General features: G+C 60.2%; 1 protein-coding gene across 1 annotated transcript in view; it reads right to left on the reverse strand.

Annotated features, from left to right (window-relative positions):
- The window catches only part of SORCS2 (sortilin related VPS10 domain containing receptor 2), a 516,528-nt gene that overhangs the window by 6,435 nt on the left and 488,381 nt on the right, over positions 1-21,712 (reverse strand). The window contains 10 exon segments of the mRNA XM_058546667.1: positions 4,217-4,319; positions 4,944-5,043; positions 7,766-7,891; positions 8,866-8,978; positions 10,307-10,430; positions 11,511-11,644; positions 12,081-12,267; positions 17,417-17,588; positions 20,301-20,429; positions 21,255-21,388. Of these exon segments, the coding sequence (XP_058402650.1) occupies positions 4,217-4,319; positions 4,944-5,043; positions 7,766-7,891; positions 8,866-8,978; positions 10,307-10,430; positions 11,511-11,644; positions 12,081-12,267; positions 17,417-17,588; positions 20,301-20,429; positions 21,255-21,388 (1,322 nt within the window).

A 21,712-nucleotide genomic window follows, 5' to 3' on the forward strand; every position in this document is an offset into this window, starting at 1 on the left:
CAACGTGTGGTGCACTCATCGCTCCTGGGTCTCATCTCCTGCCCCGTGTCTGCGCCAAGCCACCTCCTCCAGGAAGCCCTCCCTCCCGTGAGCCCCCCGTGGCTCCGGCTTTCCCTCTGCCCCAGCACGCGGGGTGCAGATTGTAACGGATCAAGGACACGCTGCAGGGAGAGGGTGTTTTCCTCTCATTTCTCTGTTGCCCAGCTTCTCGGGGACAGCAGCGTCCTGGGCTCTGACTGGGTTGGTGGGCATGCATTCCCACACCACACACAGCCCAACCCAGCTCTGAGACGGGCTTGCTGGGCCCCACCCTGGCTCCCAGCTGAGCCATCCTCGCTTCCCCATCCCCTCCAGCAGCAGAGGGAGAGGAGAGTGCGGGCACGGCTGCCTCCACCCCAGCTGGGACCGGGCTGGCTCCATCTCGAAAGCGCCCGCAGTCCCATCTCACAGCTGAGGGACTGGGACTCAGCAGGGGGGCAGGCTACCTCGGGTGCTGCCGAGCCCACCCTGCCAGCTCTCGGGAGCCTTCAGATGGTGGGCTGGGACTAGCTCTGTGCACTGAGGGTGACCCAAGGTGGCGTGCGTCCCTTGCAGGCTGGAACACTTGAACGCTGACTCGAGTCCTTCTAGAGCAGATGGCCCTGCTCTGGTCTAGGCCTGAGTGACCAGGGCCCAGCCCCCCGCCAGCCCTGGGTGGACTCATAGAGACAAAGGGAAATAAACCTCGGTGGCTGTGAGCCTGAGACCTTGGGGCTGTTTGTCACGGCAGCTGAGCCCAGCCCACACTGACCGAGACACCGGCCGGGAATGGAGCCCGTCTCCCTGGCTCCCACAGGCCGCTGCGGGCTTAACCTTGGACGGCTGTGGGTGGACGAGCATCTCTCTGCTGCCTGGCTCAAGTCTGCTCTCCTCCCGGGGGGACCCACTCTGGGGAACACACTGGACCCCGTAACTGTGCTCCACTGTTTCCATGGCAACCCCTCCCCACCAAAGGCATGATTGATTCAGTAAGAAGCCCTTCGTGTGCCAGGCACCGGCCGGCCACCTACACCCTCGCCTCTCTTTGGGGCACCTTCTGGGCCTCACTCCAGATCCTCCCCTCCTCCTCCTCCCTCCCCCTCCCCTCCTCTGGGTATCAGGCTGGCACGCCCCTGCTGGACCCTTTCCACCGTGTGCGGTAAATCCGGAGAGCTTTGTGGAAACCGCAATCTGTCCCTCAGGGGGGCTGAAGGATGTAATTTAAAGAGACCCGAATTCCATCCTTTCCCAGGCTGAACCGGCCAAGCCTGCCTTCTGCTCCCCAGGCAATTCCCACCGCCATCGCGTTTCTCCAGTGCTTGGAGAAAGCCTCAGTAAGCATTTGCGCCCAAACTGAGGTCCAGGGGGAAAGAGGAAGGGGCGGGAGAGCCCAGCCACCGGCCTCCAGCACGGCTCTGACTCAGGCGTCTAACCCGTTCTCTCGTTCTGCCTCTCAAGACACTCGCAGCCGGTGCCCTGTGAGAGCCAGGTCCACGCTGGGCTGTTTTCAGAAGGTCTCAAGTAAACGCATCGGGGTAACGAGGGACAGGGGCAAAGGAGACTGCCTGCAGGAGCGGGTGGTCCTCCTCCTCCCCCTCCCCCTCCTCCCAATCTTCCTCCTCCCCCTCCTCCTCCTCTTCCTCCCTTCCTCTTCCTCCCCTCCTCCCTCTTCCTCCCTATCCTTCTTCCTCCCTATTCTTCTTCCTCCTCCCCTCCTCCCCCTCCTCCCCGTCCTCCTTCATCCCTTTGCCCATCCCCCACTTTTGACAGATGAGGAAACTGAGGCTCAGGGAGGAGCAGCGACTGGCCCGAGCCAGAGCTGGTCAGGGGCAGGGCAGGTCCGCGGCCAGCCTTTGAGGCTGACGGCCCCTGCCGCGTGCTGGGCCTCCCACAGCTCGGCCATGGCCGTGCGCTCAGGGTGAAGGGCGCGGAGGGCAGAGACGCAGAGGCGGTGGAGACGGCTGGAAGCCTCTCCTTTTTCGTTTAATCTCTGCAAACACCCGGGACCCCGGGCTCCCCTGACACCTGACGGCTGAGAGAGGGGCTGACAGGACCCTGGCTCCCAGCACCCCCTGGGGAACGGCATGCCCATTCCACAGGGGAGGAAGCCAAGGCCCTGAGGTGGGCTTCCACCTGGCACGGCCACACCTCCACAGCTTTTTTTGAGGGAACTGAATAGGCAGCACTTTGAACAGCATGAGGAGAGAGCGAGGGGACGGCGAGCCGGGAAGCCCCTCCCTGGGGGCGGGGGCGGGCCTGTGTTTCCGGGTAAATGCGGTCCCCGCTTCCTGCGCCTCCGTTGTCCCGTGTTGGGAGTCAGCCCGACACCGTGTGGCTGTGCAGCCCCAGGGCTGGCACCAGGCACGTCAGGGGTGGGAGGAGGTGGCAGAGCCTTGGGGCTGAGAACAGGCTCTTCAAATGGACACCCTGCCCCCCAGAATAAGGGCGTCAGCAGCCCTCCAGCAGACAGAAGAAACCCAGCCCGGCCATGGAAGGCGATCCAGAAATGCCGTGGGGCAGAGGGAGTGTGACCCCGTCTCCGGAAGGTCAAGGCACCTGTCATCCATCTGAGGACACGGCTGCTCAGGGGGCCCGGGGGGCCTCGGCCAGCGAGGGGGATGCCTCTGCCCAGGCCCAGTCAATCCCCGGCCCAGAGCAAGCACCGGGGTGACCGCCCCTAGGGTTCTGTCCACACTAACTTGAACCTGCTCTGAGTTCAGGGCAGGGAGGGGACCTGGCTTTAGTACCAGAAATCCTGGGCCCCGATGCCACTTCCTGGCTGTGACGAATCCCACTTCCAGGGGGCTGTGGGGATCAGGCGATGTTCCCGGCTGAGGGGAGAGGGCAGATGGGAAGGAGGTGGCATTCTTGGCCTGGACGCCTGGCAGAGGGCTGGTCCTTCACCCAGGAGGGGCTCTTGGGAGCAAGGATGCTGAGTTTGATTTGAATTTGAGGTGCCTGTGGGACACCCAGGCGGACCTGTCCAGAAGCCAGTGCCTCTACAAGTTTTGAAATCAAGAGAGGCCACAGCCTGGGCCCTGCTCCAGCCTCACTGCTCAGCAAACTCCTACTCATCCTTCAGGATCCCCACTCAGAAATCAACTCCTCCAGGAAGTCCTCCCAGACTCTCCAGACCAGCTCAGGTCCCTGTTACACACTCTCAGAGCACTGCAGGCAGGCCCTTCAGTTGGAACAGAATCACAAGGCAGGTGACAAGCTGCTGGACATGTTCCCAGCCACAACACAGCTCCCCGAGGGCAGGAACCACATCTGCCTCGGCCAGTGCTGTGTCCCCAGCACCTGGACCAGTGTCCCACACAGAGGACGAAGGGTGTGTACATAACCACCACTTAAAGACCAAAGGTGCGTAAAGGACGGTGGGGAGGGGTCTGGAGAGGCGTCAGGTGGGTCCAGGGCCTGGGCAAGGGTGGGGCTGGATGACGGACCCTTGGCATCAGACGGGCACAAAGGAAAGGGTGAACTGTATCTTCGGACTGTCCCCAAGGGCGACTCTGACCAGGGAGACCCTGAGGCCACTGGAGCTGAACCAGCAAGATGGGGAGAAACATGGGGTCAAATCTCAAAGCTCCGTTTTGCAGGAAACACGTCTGCTGACACCTCTTGGTGATTTTGCTGGTTCCCAGGTCCAGAGTCCAGCTGGGTGCAGACTCCAGACCCACCAGCCTCAGCAGAAGGCCCCTGCCCACGCCCACCCGCGAATGTCCCCGCCCAGTCCCTCCTCCTCTGGACCCTGGAGCCCTCTCCCAGCGGAGCCCCCGCACGCCGGGCTCTCAGTCACACTTGCCGAGGGAAGGGACAGACGAGAGCTGCAGGAAGCATGGGACAGAGGGACAGGCCTGGGCAGCTCCCCGCTCCTTGATTCCCAGCTGTGCAGCCTTGGGCACGTTACCTAACCTCTCTGAGCCTGGTATCCTCTTCTGTAAAATGGGCAGAGGCCTCCCTCTGAGGGTGGGTGAGCAGAGAGAAGGATGGGGTGGAAGATGCTCCTTGGGTTGTGAGCTGTCTCCCTCCAAGACCGAGGGGTTTCAGAACCGGGGAGTGGGTCTAGAAGAGCACCCTCCCCCTGCAGCCCATCGCAGGCGCAAACTCACAACCTGCCCAGGCCCCGCCCTTAGGTCTCAGCCCACAGCCCCGCCATCAGCCCGGCCTGCGGAGGGAGGGAGGGAGGCGGCCTTGCCTTTTGAACTTGTAGAGGATGAAGGCTCCCACCGCAAAGAGTCCGATGACAAAGAGGACCGCCACCGCCCAGTAGCCGCCACCTCCTCCCAGCCTCTGAGAATCTGCAAGCAAAGCAGCCCGTCAGCGGTCAGCGTGGGGCACGCCTGTCCCCAGCGGGGGCCTGGGCGCGTCTGGCCTCCCTGCAAGGGAAGGTGGGTCATCCTGCCTGGCAGGCTCTCCGGTGCGGCTGAGAGGGGCGGGCAGGACAAGGAGCTCACGCTCTGGACCTCGGAGGGACCCCGCCCCCTGGGCCCCGGGCCTCCCGCTGTGTAAAGGCTGCCCGGGTCCTTCCTTCCGGAAAGTGGACAGAACCCCTGTCCATGTTCACGCTGCCCTGGGGTGAACCCCGTCTCCCCGTGGGCACGTCTTCACAGGGATGAGAGAAGGTCTTCAGCTTCTGCACGGATTCTGCCCCAGAGAGGACAGTCCCATGGTGGGCCGGGGGCGGAGGTCATCTGAGACCCCAAATGTCCACGTAAACTACAGTCAGAGCCCCGTGTGGCATCTCTGGAGACGAGAGCGAGGCCCTTGACTCGGAGGGGCCAAGGCGACCTCCCAGCCAGGGGGAGCGGGCGGCAGGTGCAGGGCCCCTCGCCCCCACCCCCTGTTCTCAGGGGCCTGGACACATGCCCACCGCTCCCCGCAGGGGGGCCCAGGCCAGGCCCAGGAGGCTCCTGGCCTCTCACCTGTGTCTGTGTCCCTCACGGACACCAGGACGCGGACCCCGCCCCGCAGGAGGAAGCTGATCTTCTGTGCGCTCAGCACCTGCCGGATGGCTGTGAGTCTCTGAAAGCACAGGGGGACAGTGAGGAGGGGTCTGCCGGTACCCACCAGAGGGGCAGGAGAGCGGGCAGAGGGCCGCTCTGACCCTCCGGTGCCATGGGGTGGGGGAGGGCCACTCAGCCTCTCTGAGCTTCAGTCTCCAAGTCTGTAAAATGGGAATACTGGGGGCCAGCCTGGTGGCACGGTGGTTAAGTTCGGGTGCTCTGCTTCAGCACCCCGGGGTTCGCAGGTTCAGATCCCGGGCTTGGACCTATGCATTGCTTATGAAGCCATGCTGAGGCGGCATCCCACATACAAAGTAGAAGAAGATGGGCACAGATGTTAGCTCAGGACCAATCTTCCTCAGTAAAAAAAAAAAAAAAAATGCAGGAATACTAGCATACCAGCCGGCTTTCACCAGTAACCTCTAATGCGACAAAAACTCAGACCGGCCTGTTCTTGAAGAGCTCCTGTTTTAGTCAGACCACAGACTGTGGTAAAGTCGGGGAAACACGGGGGGCTCCAGGAGGCCCCAATCCCAGCAGTGGTCAGGGAGGGCTTCTCGGAGGTGGAAGACCAAGAAGAGGAGGAGACAGGGACAGGACAGGTGACCCTGCTCCTGGGGGAGGGCAATCCCCGGAGGTGATGTCGCTGGATGGTGGGGTGGGTGGGGGTGGGCGGCTGGGCTGGAGAGGACGGCGGGCCGAGGGCGGCCAGCCTCACGGACCACGGGCACACTTCCATTCCTTCAGGATCCGTGTGACAGTGACAAACACATGAGGTGCTGGCAGGGCGCCCGGCACGAAGTAGGGCTCTCGTTCCTCCCGGCGTCCTGTGCGTCCATCAGTCACTCCCTCAGCCGTCTCCCCAGGAGTCCGACTTGGAGACGTGGCTGCCTCTCGCCCACACGCGTCCCCATGTTTCTGGGTCGCCAGGGCTGGGAATTTTCCGGGGTTCCCCTCTGTCTCTCGCCTCCTTGCATTCCAACTCGGCTCTTAAGCGCCTGCACCTGAATTAGCTCATTTCCTCTCCACGGCGGGAGCCATGGGCGGGCGGGTGCTCTGCGCCCCGAGGGGGTGAGGTCCCCCGCGCCCTGGCGGCAGGCAGCTGGGCTCCCGCGGCCCTCCCCGAGCTGTGGTGCCCCTCTGCTCTCAGGTCCTTGTCTGACACATGAGCGTGATCGCTCTCGGCCCGCCACTGTCCACCCTGGAGACTCCGCGCGGGCAGGGGCTGGGGCTGGGCAGGTCTGGAGACCCCAGGTGTGGATGTGGACGCCCTTTGGGAGATGCTGCGGGTCAGATACACGTCCACATGGAGGCAGCCTGGAGTGGCTAGGAGTACGGCTCTGCAGCCATGGTGACGAGGCCCCACGCCCTCTCCGCCCTTCCTGACGGGGGCCCTCACCAAGCCTCGCTTCCCCGTCTGTAAAATGGGGTACCACCACCCACCCCATGGGGCTGCTGTGGGCCTGTGCGGTACCCCTGCCTCAGCGCCGGTCACTCTTTCCAGACCGCCGGCTGAGCATCTGTCTCCATGACCAGTCTAGACGTTAGGTGAGGTTCTGATTCATCTTTCGAGATACTGACTTTTTTAAATTGTACAATTCAATGGTTTTTAGTATATCCCCAAAGTTGTGCAACCATCACCACCATCTAATTCCAGAACATTTCTATCATCCCAAAAGGAAGCCCCGTACCTGTTAGCAGTCACTCCCCGCTGCCCCTCCCCCAGCCCCTGGCAACCGCTCATCTGCTTTCTGTCCTTATGGATTTGCCTCTTCGAGACATTTCACATAAATGGAACCATACACTATGTGACCTTCTGTGCTGGCTTCTGTCACTTAGGATAACGCTGTCAAGGTTCATCCACGTTGTAGCGTGTCAGTGCTGCACTCCTTTTTATGGCTGAATAATACTCCACTGTCTGGATCGACCACATTCTGTTCATTCATCTGTGGATGGGCATCTGGGCTGTCTCCATGTTGGGGCTGCTGTGAACGGTGCTGCTATGAACGCTTGTGTACCAGTTTTGTAGGACGTACGTTTTCAGTTCTCTTGGGCACACCCCTGGGGGTGGAGCTGCGGAGTCACGTGGTACCTCTGTGCTTCACTTTCTGAGGAACTGCTGGACTGTTTCCACACTTTACAACCCCCCGGCAGCGCACGGGGTTCCATTCCTCCACACCCTCGTCAGCAGTAGGCGTTGTCTGTTTCTTTAAAGGGTCACAGCCACCCTCGAGGGCGGGAAGAGCCCCCGATTCAGCTCTGAGTCCCCATCCCATGCCCGTCACGTGGCAGGGCTTCTGTCCCCTCCATGAGGGCTAATATTTGGAAGTTGTCCTGTGATAAAGACGTTTGCTAACTGGATGGGGCTGACTTCACTCTGTCCTGAAGCCCGTGTCCGGTGTCCCTGGACCCTGTTCACCCGCATGCTCGGCGCCCCAGCAGGTAGGTTGGGACGGTGGGACCAGCTCCAGCCGATGAAACGGGAGAGGAGGTGGCACGTGTCCCCCTGGGAGGCGGTCCAGCCCCGGTGCCGCCGTCCCCCTACCCTCCCACAGAGACCTTGGGGTCCACGGGAGTCCCAGAGCATGAGGCCACAGGTAGGGGAGGGCCAGCCGCCCAAGTCGGACCGCGACTGGTGAGAAATGAGCCTTCACGCGATGAGGAGCCACTGAAATTTGGGGCTTGCTGTGAATGCCACCTCCCGCAGGGCGCAGACCCGGGTCTGCCGGCACAGGACACACCTTGTCACTCGTGAGGCTCCTCTTCCTCGTGGGCCTGGGAGGGGGCAGGAGCACGTGCAGGTCGGCCAAGGTGGGCAGCCCCGGCTTTACCACGGTCACCAGCAGCTCCTCAGGGATGCCGGTCTCCTGCGGGACGCAGATGAGCCGCTCTGATCCGCGTGCCTTCTCTGTCCCTGCCACACCCCGGGGCCCCCAGGAACACCCTCTCTCCCCTCTTGGCCCTTCCATGTCCTGGCCATCTGTCCTGCATGCCATTGCTGACCCCTGTACACCACGGGGATGGCCCCCGAATGCTCTGGCGCCTGTAGCCAGCTCTCCTGGTCCCTCAGCCCTCCGAACCCCACACCGGCCTCCTCAGCCAGGCCTGCCCCTCTGGCCCATGCCTCACACTGTGACCACACTGAGCAGGCCCCTCCCTTGCTAATGTCCTCCCACATGCCAGGGCTCCTGACCATACAACTCCCTCAACCCATAGAGCTCAGCTCACAGGGGCCCCTCTGCCTCCCGAAGTCCCACTGCATCCACATTCATCTGGCAAACTCCTAACCATCCTTCAACGCCCAGGACAATATCACTAGCATTTTTAATGGGCTGAGGGAAGGCATGGTTAGAGTGGGCCTCAGCCTGGATGACTCTAGGGGGCTGGTCTTTCTCTCACTGGGGGGCCAGGGCCTTGAGTGTCCTTTGCCCGCTGATGCACTGCCTTCATCTGCTCTCTGTGAGCTCCCTGAGGGTAATGACCACGGTCAGTCTTCTCTCTGTCTCCAGTGTCTGGCCCAGAAGAGGAACTCAGCAAATAGATCACTTTAAAGAGATTCTGGGCCTTTGGGGGACAGCAACTGTGTCTTATGGAAACAGCCGGTGCTCACTAGCTGTGACGGAGGATGCAGTCCTGTCCGTCCCCTGCAGGGTGACACGCCAGCTGCACGGCCCCTGAGCCAGGGCAGCAGGCCCTAGCTGGCTTCCAGGCATCTCGGCAAGGCGGCCTGAGGGCCAGAGTGTCATGACTGTGGGGCAGCCCCAACCTTCCTGGGGGCCCCGGCTTCTCTGGGGCACCCACAGGTGCTGGGGAGGCTCTGGGATGGGTGGGCTGGGGGCACCTTGGAGAGGAGCCGGGTGACCACCAGGCCGACGTCCTCTCTCCACTCAGGGGTGTTGGGGTTGTGTGCGTCCAGGTCCTTGGAAAAGTGCAGAGGCACCACCTGAAATTGATCTGGACAGAGGCAGACGGGAGAGCTGATCAGCCCTGGCCACCCCGGCTGTGCTCCCTCCAGGGAGGTGGGGCACGCATCTTGGGTGGTCTGAGACTGCCCCTGGGTTGGATCCTGTGGCCCACTTTTGGAAAACAAGATCCCACCTTGTGTGCCAACAGCTGTCGTGGGCAGGGCCCACTTCACTGGCTGACATCTAATAACAATGACAACAATAATGACAAAGATGGTAATGAAGACAGCCGTCCTGACCTGGAGGGACGGCCTGGCATGTGCCGAGCCTGCCCTGTTAACTCACAAGGACATACGCACCCCACAAGGTTGGCCTTCCATCCCCCAGGGATCCATGGACTTTGACCGGGCTGGTCCCCCCACCAGAGTAAGAGTCCCTTGAGAGCAGAGACTCGCCATCTTTCTCTCATTTCCCAGGGTCCCTGACTCGGAGGCCTGCTCTAGAGCCACAGGAATGAAACGCGATGCTGAGAAGCCCCACCCCAGGGGCCTCAGAGCCCCCTGTAATCTCTCCATTGCCCTTCCGAGCCTTGGTTTCCTCTCTTGTAAAGTGGGAGGAGGCTTTGCAGGGGTGAGCCGCTCAAGGGACGAGTGCTCTGTGAGCTGAACTCAACACCTTACAGCGGGGTGGTGAGGACTGTCTCAGAGCTCGGGATCAGGGCCTGGGGCACACATTTGTGAATGAAGGAACGGCCCAGGGCCATCCCACTAAATATTTAACTGATGGCTGCTGTCCACAGGAGAGGCTGTTCTTAAAGCAAAATGAGTTTTTACTGGTGTGACGATGAGGGCAACAGCATGCTGGGGTGGGGGGGTCTCTTCTAATTAGTCTTAGGACTAATTTTCTACTGTAAACGTCTCCCATGAGGGGCTCAGAGCCCCCTGTGAGCACAGATAAATGGGACACAATTCACAACAGGAGTCTTGACAAACTCTGTAAGGCGAGTCCTCTTACTTTAAAATATAACCCTGTGACAACCTCGGATGACCGCAGGGCGTGAGGGCACAGGTGCCTGGGAGGCAGGCAGGCCCGGTGCCCAGTCCCGGCTCCGTCACTGGGGGGTGACCTGGTCAGTCCCTCACCCACACCCTCACTTGTGCTGTGTGAGCTCCTGAGACACCGGGAGTCGTTGGTGTTTATTCTATAGGTGGGGAAACTGAGGCCAGTGAGTCGGGGGAGCGCTGCGTTGGCGGGCTCCCCTCCCCAGCCCGGGGCCTCCCCGGGTGACCAGGACACGTGGCTTACGCTCCCCACGCTGCCCGGCCCCTGGACAGGGTGAGCAGGAGAGGGCGTGCGGCCCGTCCCCGGGGGACTCACCCAGCACGCGGACCACCCTGGAGTCCTGCAGCACGGAGTTCCCGCAGGCGGCCTGCACCGTCACGCGCACGTCCCCCGGGGCCGAGAACCGCGTCGCCACTGAGTTGTCCAGGGAGAGCAAGGGCTGCAGGGGCACAGAGGGGGTCAGGGCCACCCTGGGAACTTCTCGCCCCCTCGCTCTCTTGAGGAAGTGGGGGCAGCACTGGGGGGCCCCAGAGACAGCACATGGCATGGACACAAGGCCTTGCAGACGCCGGCCCGAGCCCCTGCCTCCGGTGTGGACGCCTCAGACGGCCTAACACGGCAGCCGGCCGGGCCTCCAGGCACGACCCCAGTTCATCGCCCAGCCCCACGCTCTGCCGCGCCGTTGTGAGAGCCGCCGCGCCTTCCTCCCCGGACCCCAGCGCCCAGCTCAGCAGCCCCCTGGGGGGGGGCACGCTCATCAGGATTGGGGGACAATGCTACCTCAGACGTCGCAGAGGGGTGACAGAGGCTTGGGGAGGTGTGGTCACCGAACTGCTGGCAGTGGCCGAGCTGAGATGCGTGCAAACTCAGCACCCGAGCCCCTTCCTCAACCCTCCCTACCCAGGGAAGCCTCCAGAGCCCACAGCCCCTCCCCGCCCGGGCCTCTGTGTCTGGCCCTCAGCTGCTGTTTGGGGGGCTTCCTGCTTGGGGGTGCAGGGCTGCAGTCTGCTGAACAAGTGAAGGCTGCCACTCTGGGTCCTGAGGCCACCCCAGCTCACGGATGGGCAGCCTTGAAAAGGCCCTCGGGACCTCCCGCCAGGCATCCTGTCTGCGGGCTCTGAGTGAGGCTCCTGAGATCTGGTCCGGCCCCAGTGACCCCTCCTCTGTGAAGCCTTCTCTGGCCACCCCCTCCCTAGACTACAAAAGGGCCTCATCTCTCCTGGAGCCCTTGGACACCTCCCCTGCCCCCTTCCTGTGACACTTGTCACACCCTAACTCAGGTCACCTACTCTGTTCACATCTCTTTCCCAGGGGAAAAGGCAGAGTCTGGTCCAATTCATCTGTGTCCACCACACTCGGACACGGCTGGCCCCGAGCAGATGCTCAGGGCGGGAGGAAGGGGTGGTGTGGCACACACTGTGTCCTCCTGCCCAGTACCCAGGCCAGTGTCCCATCCCCCTCTCCACCCCGGCTGGGAGCCGGTGGGAAGGAGGGGCCTGGAGCGTCCGGGGCAGCGAACCTGCAGGCTGTTGCCGATCCACCAGTAGAAGACGGTGAGGTTGGGGTTCGAAGGCAGCAGCACGGCCGTGAGGTTCACCTCCTGGTTGATGCCAACGACAGGAACCACTTCGAGGTAGAGGGCCTGCAGGGGGGCTGCAGGGTCCGGAACACGGGCAGGGGTCAGAGGGCATCAAGGCACTGGGCATTTCAGAGGCTGCTTATTGGTCACTGTCACCATCAACTTCATTATCACCACCGCCAACACCATCACCACGACCTCCACCACCATCACCATCACTACGACCACGATCATCATCACCACCACCATCACCACCACTACCATTATCACCGCCATTATTACCACCACCACTATCACCATCACCACCACCACAACCACCACCAACCCTACTGCTGTGCAGACCACCGGCAGTGTGGACTTGAGCCCAGCCTGCCCGCCTCCCTGCCCTTGGGCTCGCCATCCTGAAGACAGGGACCTGCAGCAGCCCGAGGGCCTCCCTGCACTTCCCCAAGGACCAGGTTCTCTCGGTCACAGGGAGTGACGCTCGGCCTCACAGGGGCAGGGACTTACAGTTGACCTGGACAAAGAGCACGGCCTCGTCGTGCCCCGCCGTGTTCTCCGCCCGGACGGACACACGGTAGATGCCGGGGCTCTCGTAGCGGTGCCGGATGGGCTCCCCTGTCAAGGTGAGGTTCACGTACACGGCCTTGAAGCCGTCCCCGAGGTCCACCTGGTACTTGGTGGTCAGGACATCGCCCTGCGGGCAACACCACGAGGCCACTTAGGAGCGGGGTGCGAAGCTGCGGGCCAGCGGTGGCTCACTCCCTCATTCACGCCCTCACTCCTTTCCTCAAAAGCCGTGGGCCTGGGGACCCCAGGCCAGCAGACCGGGTTCTGCCCTCGGGGCTCCAGCCTGGAGAGCCGGGCTGAGGAAGGCAGACGTGGCCAAGAGCTGTGGAGACCCAGGAGGGTTGGGGGGGCCAGGTTGACATTCTAGAACCATCACCCAGCCGTGGGGGGGGGGAGGGGCCGGGGGTGGGGCCCGGGAGACCCCCGAGGCCTACGCCAGGAGCCCCGAGGGTGAGAAGGGGCCTCGCACGTGCTGGACGGCTTCAGAAACGGGACTAGGAAGGCGATGAACACGAGGACTCCAACATCTCCCAGGAAACAAAACACTGCTTCTCCCTGTCACACTGTGGTTCCTGAGCTGTACTTTTCTCTCGTTCTACGCGGTGCCCTACGCGGGCGAGGTTGGGACGCACGAGCCCGGGCACAGAGGAGCTCCCTCCAACCGCTGCCCCTTCCCACCCTTCATCAGCTGCCCGAGCTGCTTACGGCCCCGGGGACATCCCCGCCGCGGGCATCCACCTTCAAATAACCATATTTTCCTCAGAGTTGTGGGAAATTGAGTCGGGGGAACAATAACTTTTTCAATTTTATAGCAAGAAAGAGTTCTCATATTCAGTCTCATATCGTCTCTCCCTTCCTCTCTCCCTCTCCCCTGTCATCCCTTCCCGCCACCCATCCCCAAAAGGAACACCCAGAAAACCATTTCCTAGCAATCAAGGAGGGAACAGGACCATCACGAACCACTGAACAATCCTCTTCCTTTACACCTGCCAACCCTCACAAATTGATAGGACACTTTTACATAAATTACGTTCATTTAACTTTCTCCACGATTGTGGTATCATGGGTTCAATAGTGTCCCCACCCTGGAATTCGCGTCCACCTGGAACCTCAGAAGGTGACCTTATTTGGAAGTAGGGTCTCTGCAGATGGAATTAGTTAAGATGAGGCCGCACTGGAGCAGGAAGGGCCCTAATCCCACGACTGGCGTCCTGAGAAAGGACAGGGAGATTTGAGACAGTGGGGAGGAGGCCGAGTGAAGACGGAGGCAGAGACTGGGGCAATGCGGCCACACGCCCAGGAGCACCGGGGCCCCCAGAAGCTGAAGAGACAGGGAAGGACCCTGCCCTCGAGCCCCGGAGGGAGCTGGGCCCTGCTGAGGCCTGGATTTCAGACTTCTGGGCTCCCGACCGTGAGAGGAGAGACCTGGCTGTTTTGAGCCCCCATGTGTGAGCACTTGTTCCCACAGCCTCAGGAACCTGACGCGTGAGGGGGTGTGCTGCCCCCACTTGACGGGTTAGAAGACGGAGGCTCTGTGAATCCAGAACTCGGTGGGCCGGCTCACCGTCCGAGCTCTGTGGGTGTAAAGGCCTCATGGGGTGCAGGGGAGGGAGGTCTCCAGTCCGACTTGCTCCCGGGATGGAGGGGTTTTCTGCGCTGCATCCTGGGGAGCGGAAGGCGCCTCTGACTGCAGTTGGGATGGTGGCTTTGCCTTGGGCAGGGAGCCACACCCTTCCTCTGGGGCCCGTGTCCCTGCCCACCAGTGGCCAGACTGATGCACATTTAACTATTGAAACGTTGTACTCAGTTAAAATAACTTGTCCCCTTCTTGCTAATCAGGAAAGTAGTACATTCTCAACGTGGAGAAAACAGGGAGTGCAAAGAGGAGAAAGGAAGAGCCTGTCACCACGTGACACGGGCTGCCCTTCAACAGCCACAGCCGCCGCCCCACCACACCCAACTCCCTGGCCACTACTGTTCTGCATGTCCATAACTCTGTCCTCTCGAGACTGCCCTGTCACCAAGATCAGACAGCATGGAATCGTCGGGACTGGCTTGCTTCAGTCAGCGTGATTCAAGTGAGTCACCCAGGTCACGGTGTGCATCAATAATCGCTTCCTCTTCCTTGCAGAGCAGCATCCACGGTATGGATGGACCACGGCTTGTTTCACCACTTCCCCCTCGAAGGACATCCGGGTTGTTTCCGGTTTCTGCTATTACGAAGAAAGCTGCTGTGCACACTCGTGTACAGGTTTTTGTGTGAACATAAGTCCTCATTTCTGTGGGATAAATTTGCCCAGGAGTGCAACTGCGGAGTTCTGTGGTAACTGCATGTTTCGTCTTTTAAGCAACTGCCCAACTGTTTTCCAGGGTGGCTGCACCATTTTCCATTCCCAGCAGCACACATAAAGGATCCAGTTTTTCTGCATCCTCCCGGCATTTGGTGGTGTCACTATTTTTCATTTTAGCCATTCTCCCAGGTGTGTAGTGATGCATCGTGGGTTTAATTTGCATTTCCCTAGTGGGTAATGATGTTGAGCACCGTTTCATCTGCTTATCTGCCATTTGAACATCCTCTTCGATGAAAAGTTTCTTCATCTTTCACCCATTTTCTAATTGGATTGTTTGTTTACTTAACAGTTGAGTTCTGAGAGTTCTTTACATATTATAGGAACCAGTCCTTGTTGGAGATATGGTTTGTAAACATTTCCTCCGTAGTTTGCCTTTTCATCCTCTTAGAAGGGTCCTTCAGACAGCAAGAGTGTCTAATTTTCACAAAGTCCAGTTTCTCAAATTTCCTTTATGGACGGTGCTTTTGGTGTCAACCCTAAGAATTCTGTGCCCAGCCCCAGATCCCAAATATCTTCTCCTATCTTTTTTCTAAAAGACTTCTAGTTTTCCGTTTTCCATTTAAATCTGTGGTCCACACTGAGCTGATATCAGGGGTGAGGTTCGGGTCGAGGTTTGTTTTCATTGGATGCTCATTTGCTGAAGATCATCCTCCCCCCATGAGATGGTTTTGCTCCCGTGTCGGAATCAGCGGGCCTGTTCATGTGGGTCTGTTTCCGGGTTCTCTATCACATCTTATTTTTAATTCTTAGATATTTACAGAACCTGGGCCCCTCTCACTCCAGTGCTATTTCCACGCCCGGCCTAGCCTATGTGTGAGGGTGTGACTGTATGTGTATCAGTGTATAGATGTGTGTGAGTGTGCACAGTGTGTGTACCCTCCCTCGCCCTGCACTACCATGCTTCTTCCCCAAGGCTTTGATGAGGACACCAGTTCTCTTCTGGACGGCAGTGTGCATGGGAGGCCTCTCTCGTCCAAGAGCATCTTCCGGTGGCTCCCTCACCTCCGGCCGACCCAGTCCCGTGCCTGCCGCAGTCAGGGTCCTGGCCCCCTGGAGTGGTGGGGCTGACAGGCCTGTCCCCTCTTCAGTCCAGCTGGAGAATCCACAGATGTGACAGAGCGGCTGAGATTCCAGGCTCTAGGGGGCAGCAGATGACCATTTTTCCTGGAAATCTGTCCTGGAACTCAGGGGCAGCAGCTGGGTCCACTCTGAGGGTCCAGGGGGCCCCAGGCGGTGCAGGGGGCTTCGTCCTCCTGCCACCCAAGACACTGCTGTGAACAGAGGCGCCCCACCCCACCCCAGGGCTGTCAGGCTGAAGTGAGAATCTCAGGCCAGGCTCAGTCGGCACAGAGAAAGGGGTCAGGAGGGACGTGGAGCCCACCCAAGGACTGGCTCAGGTCTGGGGGTTGTGGACCAGGCGCTGTCCAGGTGGAGTCCCCAGGCCTGGGACCCAATGCCAGCTCTGTCTCCTCTTACTGTGTGGCCTTGGGCGAGTGACTGCATGTGTCTGAGCCTCGGTTTCCCCAGCTGTAAGGAGAGGTGACAGGAGGACACCCTGTGAGGCTGGGGGAGGGACCAAGAAATCACGACAGGCGGGCGCTCACACGTACAGCTCTGTATCCTCTGTGGCCTCAGTTTCCCTGTTTGCACCAGACCAGAGTCCCTGCTTTCCAACACCAGAGACCTTGGTTGTCATCACTGTGCCCCACCTTGGCGCCATATTTTGAAGGACATCTTCTAAATAAAGCACAGGTGGTCACACAGAAAAAATTAACAGTTGCTACCTTGGGGGAACAGGAGCTCTGGTGATATTTGTATTCTTGATATTTTTATGTGTTTTTCAAATGGTCTACAATGAGTATATATTATTTTTAAAATCAGAAGAAAACTTAACACTTGTACTAGAGAAAAAAGAGAAAGACTAGGAGACTGGGAGGAAATTTATATCTCTATATATTTATGTGTGTATACGTACACACACACTATCTGTATCCATCCACCTGTATCTGTATCTATATGTCATGTATGTATGTACGATCTCTATCTACCATCTATCTATCTATTATCTATCTACAGGATTTGTCTTTGATTGTGAGATTATAAGTAACAGGGTTTTTTTCCCAATTATTTTATTGAGGCCATAATGGTTTATAACATTGTGTAATTTCAGGTGTACATGGTTATATATCAGTTTCTGTATAGACTGCATGGTGCTCACCACTAATAGCCTAGTTTTTATCCGTCACCATACATATGTGCCCCCCTTTACCGCTTTGGCCCTCCCCACATCCTCTTCCCCTCTTGTAACCACCAACCTGTTCTCTTTATCCATATGTTCATTTATCTTCCACATATGAGTGAAATCATGTGGTGTTTGTCTTTCCTGTAACAGGTTTTTTTTAACTTTCTGCTTGTCTTAAGATTCCAAATTAACTAAATCAATATAATTGAAAGTTAAAAAATGTTACCTCCCCCCCAGGAGTGAGTCTACGTGACGTCACCGTCCAGTAAACACACACGCGCACACGCGCGCGCACACACCCGCGCGCACAGCGCACACACCCGCGCGCATACACACACGCACGCACACACACGTGCACACACCCGCACGTCCGCGCACACACCCGCACATCCGCGCACACACGTACACACGCGCGCGCACGCACACACACGTGCACACACCCGCACATCCGCGCACATCCGCGCACACCCGCACACACGCGCGCGCACACTCCCTCCGCCGAGCCGGCCGCTCCGGCGTGCTCCTGGCGCCGCTCTGCTGTCCCCCGCGTCCTCCTCCCTCACGTCGCAGGGCGCCTGGCCTGGGGGTGGGGGCGATCCGGCCCCGGCCCCGCGGCGCCCGCAGCTGGGGAGACCACAGGCCTCGGCTCCGGGCCGCCGCCCCCGCACTCGGGCCCCGCTCACCCGCTCCTGCCGCACCGCGAACAGCACGTCCTCGCCGGGGCGCACGGCCACCGCCTCGCCGCGCAGGCTGACGCGCAGGCCCCGGGGCGGCGCGAGCGGGCACTGCAGCTGCGCCGGCCTCCGCCGCGGGTCCACGCCGCCCTCGCACACGTCGGACACCACCTTCCGGTACCTGCGGTCAGAGCGCGGGTCAGGGGCGGCGCGGACGCCGCGCGGGGCTGCTCGGCACCCCGGTGGCCCCGGACTGGCGACCTCCGTTCTCCACTCCCACCCCTCCCGGCCCCGCTGACGGCTCACTGCCCCACGTTAGAGACGGGCACAGGCTCAGAGCGGGGAATGACCAGGAGTGACAGGCCTGCTCCGTCACCGCACGGTCCCTCGGGCTGGCCGCCTCACTTGGGATAATGATAGTGCCTGCTGTTACTGTTGCCGAGGGGAGGATGAGGGAGCCAGTCTGAATTTCGTGGCCTTGCTAAGAACTGCGGTCTCTGGGAGCACAGCCCAAGAGGGGCCGGGTTCAACCGTGGCCTTGGCTGCCGCGCCCTGTGGCCATGGGCCAGCGCGCCCTCTCGGGGCTCCCGTCCACTCTCACCTTGAGAGAGCTGGACCGGATGACGCCGGAGTCCTCGACTCATTCATGCAGCATGTGCGTACTGAGCATCTACCACGTGCCGGGCACCGGGGTGTGGAGTGACACACAGCTCTGCCCTTGCAGAGCAGACTGTCCAGTGGGGAGGCAGACATCACCAAACCGTCCCCCACATCGAGGTACAGTCATGACTGTGACAAGCACTGGGAAGGGGCAGCACCTGGGAATCTGGTCCCTGAGAAAAGGGCCTTCAGCTGAGATCAGGGGTGGGCAGGAAAGAGAAGAGCATCTGGACAGCAGGACCAGTGTGTGCAAAGGTCCTGTGGTGGGTGGCCTGAGCCAGAGTGGGGAGCAGATGTGGGATGAGACTGGAGAAGGGCTGGTTGGCAGAACCCAGTGGGCCGGGAATCCTTTTAGGAGACCACAGGGAAGCCACTGCACACGTGGCCTCATCTCACTTGCCACCTGTGAGGCTCCCTCAGGCTACACTGGGATTCTGGGTCTGTGAAACTAGCATCACTGCCAAAGTGCCTGGGTCTGCCCACCACCCTGAGCCTGGTGCCCCTCCTGCCCTCACAGCTCAGCCACTGAATGAACATTCAGCAGTTTATCATGCAAAGACACATTTGATTAGTTTGAAAGAAAAGACACTCTCTAAGAGCTACCCACCCGCAGCACCTTGATGCCCAGAGTGTGCAGATGGTACAAAACGAAACTTGCCCTTGATATGGATCCTGGCTCTGACACTTTAGACAAGAATTTCTGCACCAAGCCCTGTTGGGTGCACTGGAGTGGCTCCTGTTGGTGCTGGATGGAGGGATGGATGGATGGATGGATGACGGATAGATGGATGACTGGATGGATGGATGGGTGGATGATGGATAGAAGAATGGATGATGGATGGATGGATGGATGACGGATAGATGGATGATTGGATGGATGGACAGATGAATGGGTGGATGGAGGGAGAAACAAATAGATGGATGAGTGGAAGGATGGATGATGGATGAATGGATGGTGGGTGGGTGGATGGATGGATGGATGGATGGGTGGATGGATGGATGGGTGGATGGATGGATGGGTGGATGGATGACGGATAGATGGATGACTGGATGGATGGACGATGGGTGGATGGATGGTGGGTGGGTGGATGGATGGATGGATGGATGGGTGGATGGATGGATGGGTGGATGGATGGATGGGTGGATGGATGACGGATAGATGGATGACTGGATGGATGGACGATGGGTGGATGGATGGTGGGTGGGTGGGTGGATGGATGGGTGGGTGGGTGGGTGGGTGGGTGGGTGGATGGGTGGATGGATAGACGGATGGATGGGTGGGTGGGTGGGTGGATGGATGGTGGGATTTATGCTGCTGAGACCCAAGCCTGCATTTTTGGTCCTGCTTCCTCAAGCTCTGCCCTGCCCCATCCACAGGAGCAGTAATGGGGATTTTCTAACAAGCCTACAGGCTTTTTCCTCTCTCTCAAAACTTCCTCAAAGGGAAACGGGCACCTCAAGATAGAGCACGTTTGGGGCCTCCTGAAGCTGCAGGTTCACAGCTTTTGTGTACCTAACATTTTTATATGAAGTTACGCATTTAGAAACAATGTGCTCAGCCTCTGGTGGAGAAAAAGTATCGTAATTGCTCACGCCTGCTGAGCACGTCACCCTCATGCACAGCTGGTGCCCATCACCGCACACACTGAGGGAACACCTACTACGTGTCATGGAGCTTACAGTCCACCAGGGAGGACAACTGGTGAGTGATGACAATAACCCGGATGCGTGTACGACAGAATTAAGCTCGGGGCCCAGGGCGGGCGGTCAGGGAAGGCTTCCTGGAGGAAGTGCCATTCAAGCTGAGACCTAAAGGGAGCGTGAGCACCTCCAGCCCAGCTCAGGGCTGGCTCGCTCAGCATTGGTACATGGGGAAGGGTCCTGGCCCTGCAGGGGCTCAGAGGATGAGGAGAGGGGGCATTACTGCCCCGGATGGGCTCAGCCTCCACAGCAGGGGTGAGCTCTGAGGCACCTTGGACCTTCTTGGCCCTTTGCCAGAGCCAGCTCAAGGCACCGTTTCTCCCTGACGCTGGCCCACATGGGCTCAGACTGGAGAACCCCGCGGGGTCAGTCCTGGGGTGACTCTGGGAGCCCGGCAATCAGGACGTCCGCAGCCCTGACTGCTCTTTCCCTGACTCCACGTGGGGACCTGCGGGCGCCAGGCGGGCGGGAGGCCGGGGGCCCAGCGGCTCTGCCCCGGAGCTGGGTGAGGGCGGCCACATGCTGCACTCACCCGAGACTGCTGGTGTAGGTCTGGCCCAGGACACAGTCGTCAGGCGGGGCCAGAGGGTTAAACCAGAAGTTGGCAAAGCACTTGTTGGCGTCAGATTCTGAGGAGGGGGAGCGCTCGAATCCGTAGTCGCTGGGGGAGGAAGAGCAGTGAGGAGCCAGGCACGGCGGGGATGGGGCAGCCTGGGGCGGGGCCTCACGTTGAGGGCCCACTACGCACCCATCTGTGGGGACACTGGAGAATCCACACGGTCCTGTCCCAGAGCCAAGACAGGCCTGAGAGCCCACAGTTACGTTCCAGGTGAGAAGAGATGCAAAGGGGATTCTGGGAACTCACAGGAGGCCCAGCCTGGGTGTCCTGGAGGGCTGCCTGGAGGAGGCGAGCTGAATCTCAAAGGATGAGCAGGGGACAGCCAGAGGAAGAGAGGAGAGGAGCACTACAGGCAGGGCCAGCCCCATCAACGCTGGTGCAGGGAGACACAGGTGGAGGGGGCTGGCATGTGAGGGGCAGGACGGCGAGGGGTGAGGATGCGTGGGAGGCAGGCGGGCAGGCCAGGTTCTGGAACCCGAACATTCTCCATGGGCAGTGGGAACCATGGGAGTTCTGAGCAGGGCAGGGAGTGGTTGGGGGGCTCTCAGCAGAGTTCCTGGACCGGCCGGCACCACGTGCCCCTGAGATGCCCTCACCCATTCCTAGCAGGCCCGCCTGAGCAGGCCACCCGGGGGGGTTTTAACAACACGCCCCTGAATTCTTTTATGCCTCCCTCGGGGCGGGCTGGACTTCGTGACTCGGTGCTAACGCACAGAAGGAGGTGGAAGTGGGGCGTGTGGCTCTGAGACCAGGTCACAGAAGGCGTGGCGGCCTCCCCCGCCCCACCCCGTGCACTGCGTGGGGCAGCCCTACCAGGCTCTGAGGGCACCCAGCAGCCCCGGGGGGCGGGCGAGGCAGAGCCCTCACCAGAGGAAGTCCGAGTCCCGGCACTGGCACACGCGGGCCGTGAGCGCCGACGTGAAGCTCCTCCCCTTGACGCACCAGGATGAGGCCTTCCTCTTCCTGAAGCTTCTCTGCTGGCCCATGATGCAGCGGTCGCCCTGCAGCAGGAGGGTCGGGGTGAGGAGCTGGCCCGGAGGGGTTGACGCTCTACATCAGCTTGTCCCGCTGATCTTGCTGGTCCCCAAAGACGGCTGAGGCCTCAACCCCCAAGCAGCCGTGGGGACAGGGGTTTGCCCCCTTTTACAGATGGGGAAACCGAGGCTCAGAAGGGGAAGCAGCGTGCCTGAGGTCAAGCTGGGGCAGCCTCCCTCCCATCCCTGTCCACAAGCATTCACTGAGCACCCGCTGTGTACAAGCTCCCTCGGGGCCTGGGGGTCACAGCGCTGCTGGAAACGAGCCCCCCTTTCGATTCCTCGGGCCCC

Source organism: Diceros bicornis, chromosome 8, assembly GCF_020826845.1.
Source record: "Diceros bicornis minor isolate mBicDic1 chromosome 8, mDicBic1.mat.cur, whole genome shotgun sequence".
Taxonomy (NCBI): domain Eukaryota; kingdom Metazoa; phylum Chordata; class Mammalia; order Perissodactyla; family Rhinocerotidae; genus Diceros; species Diceros bicornis.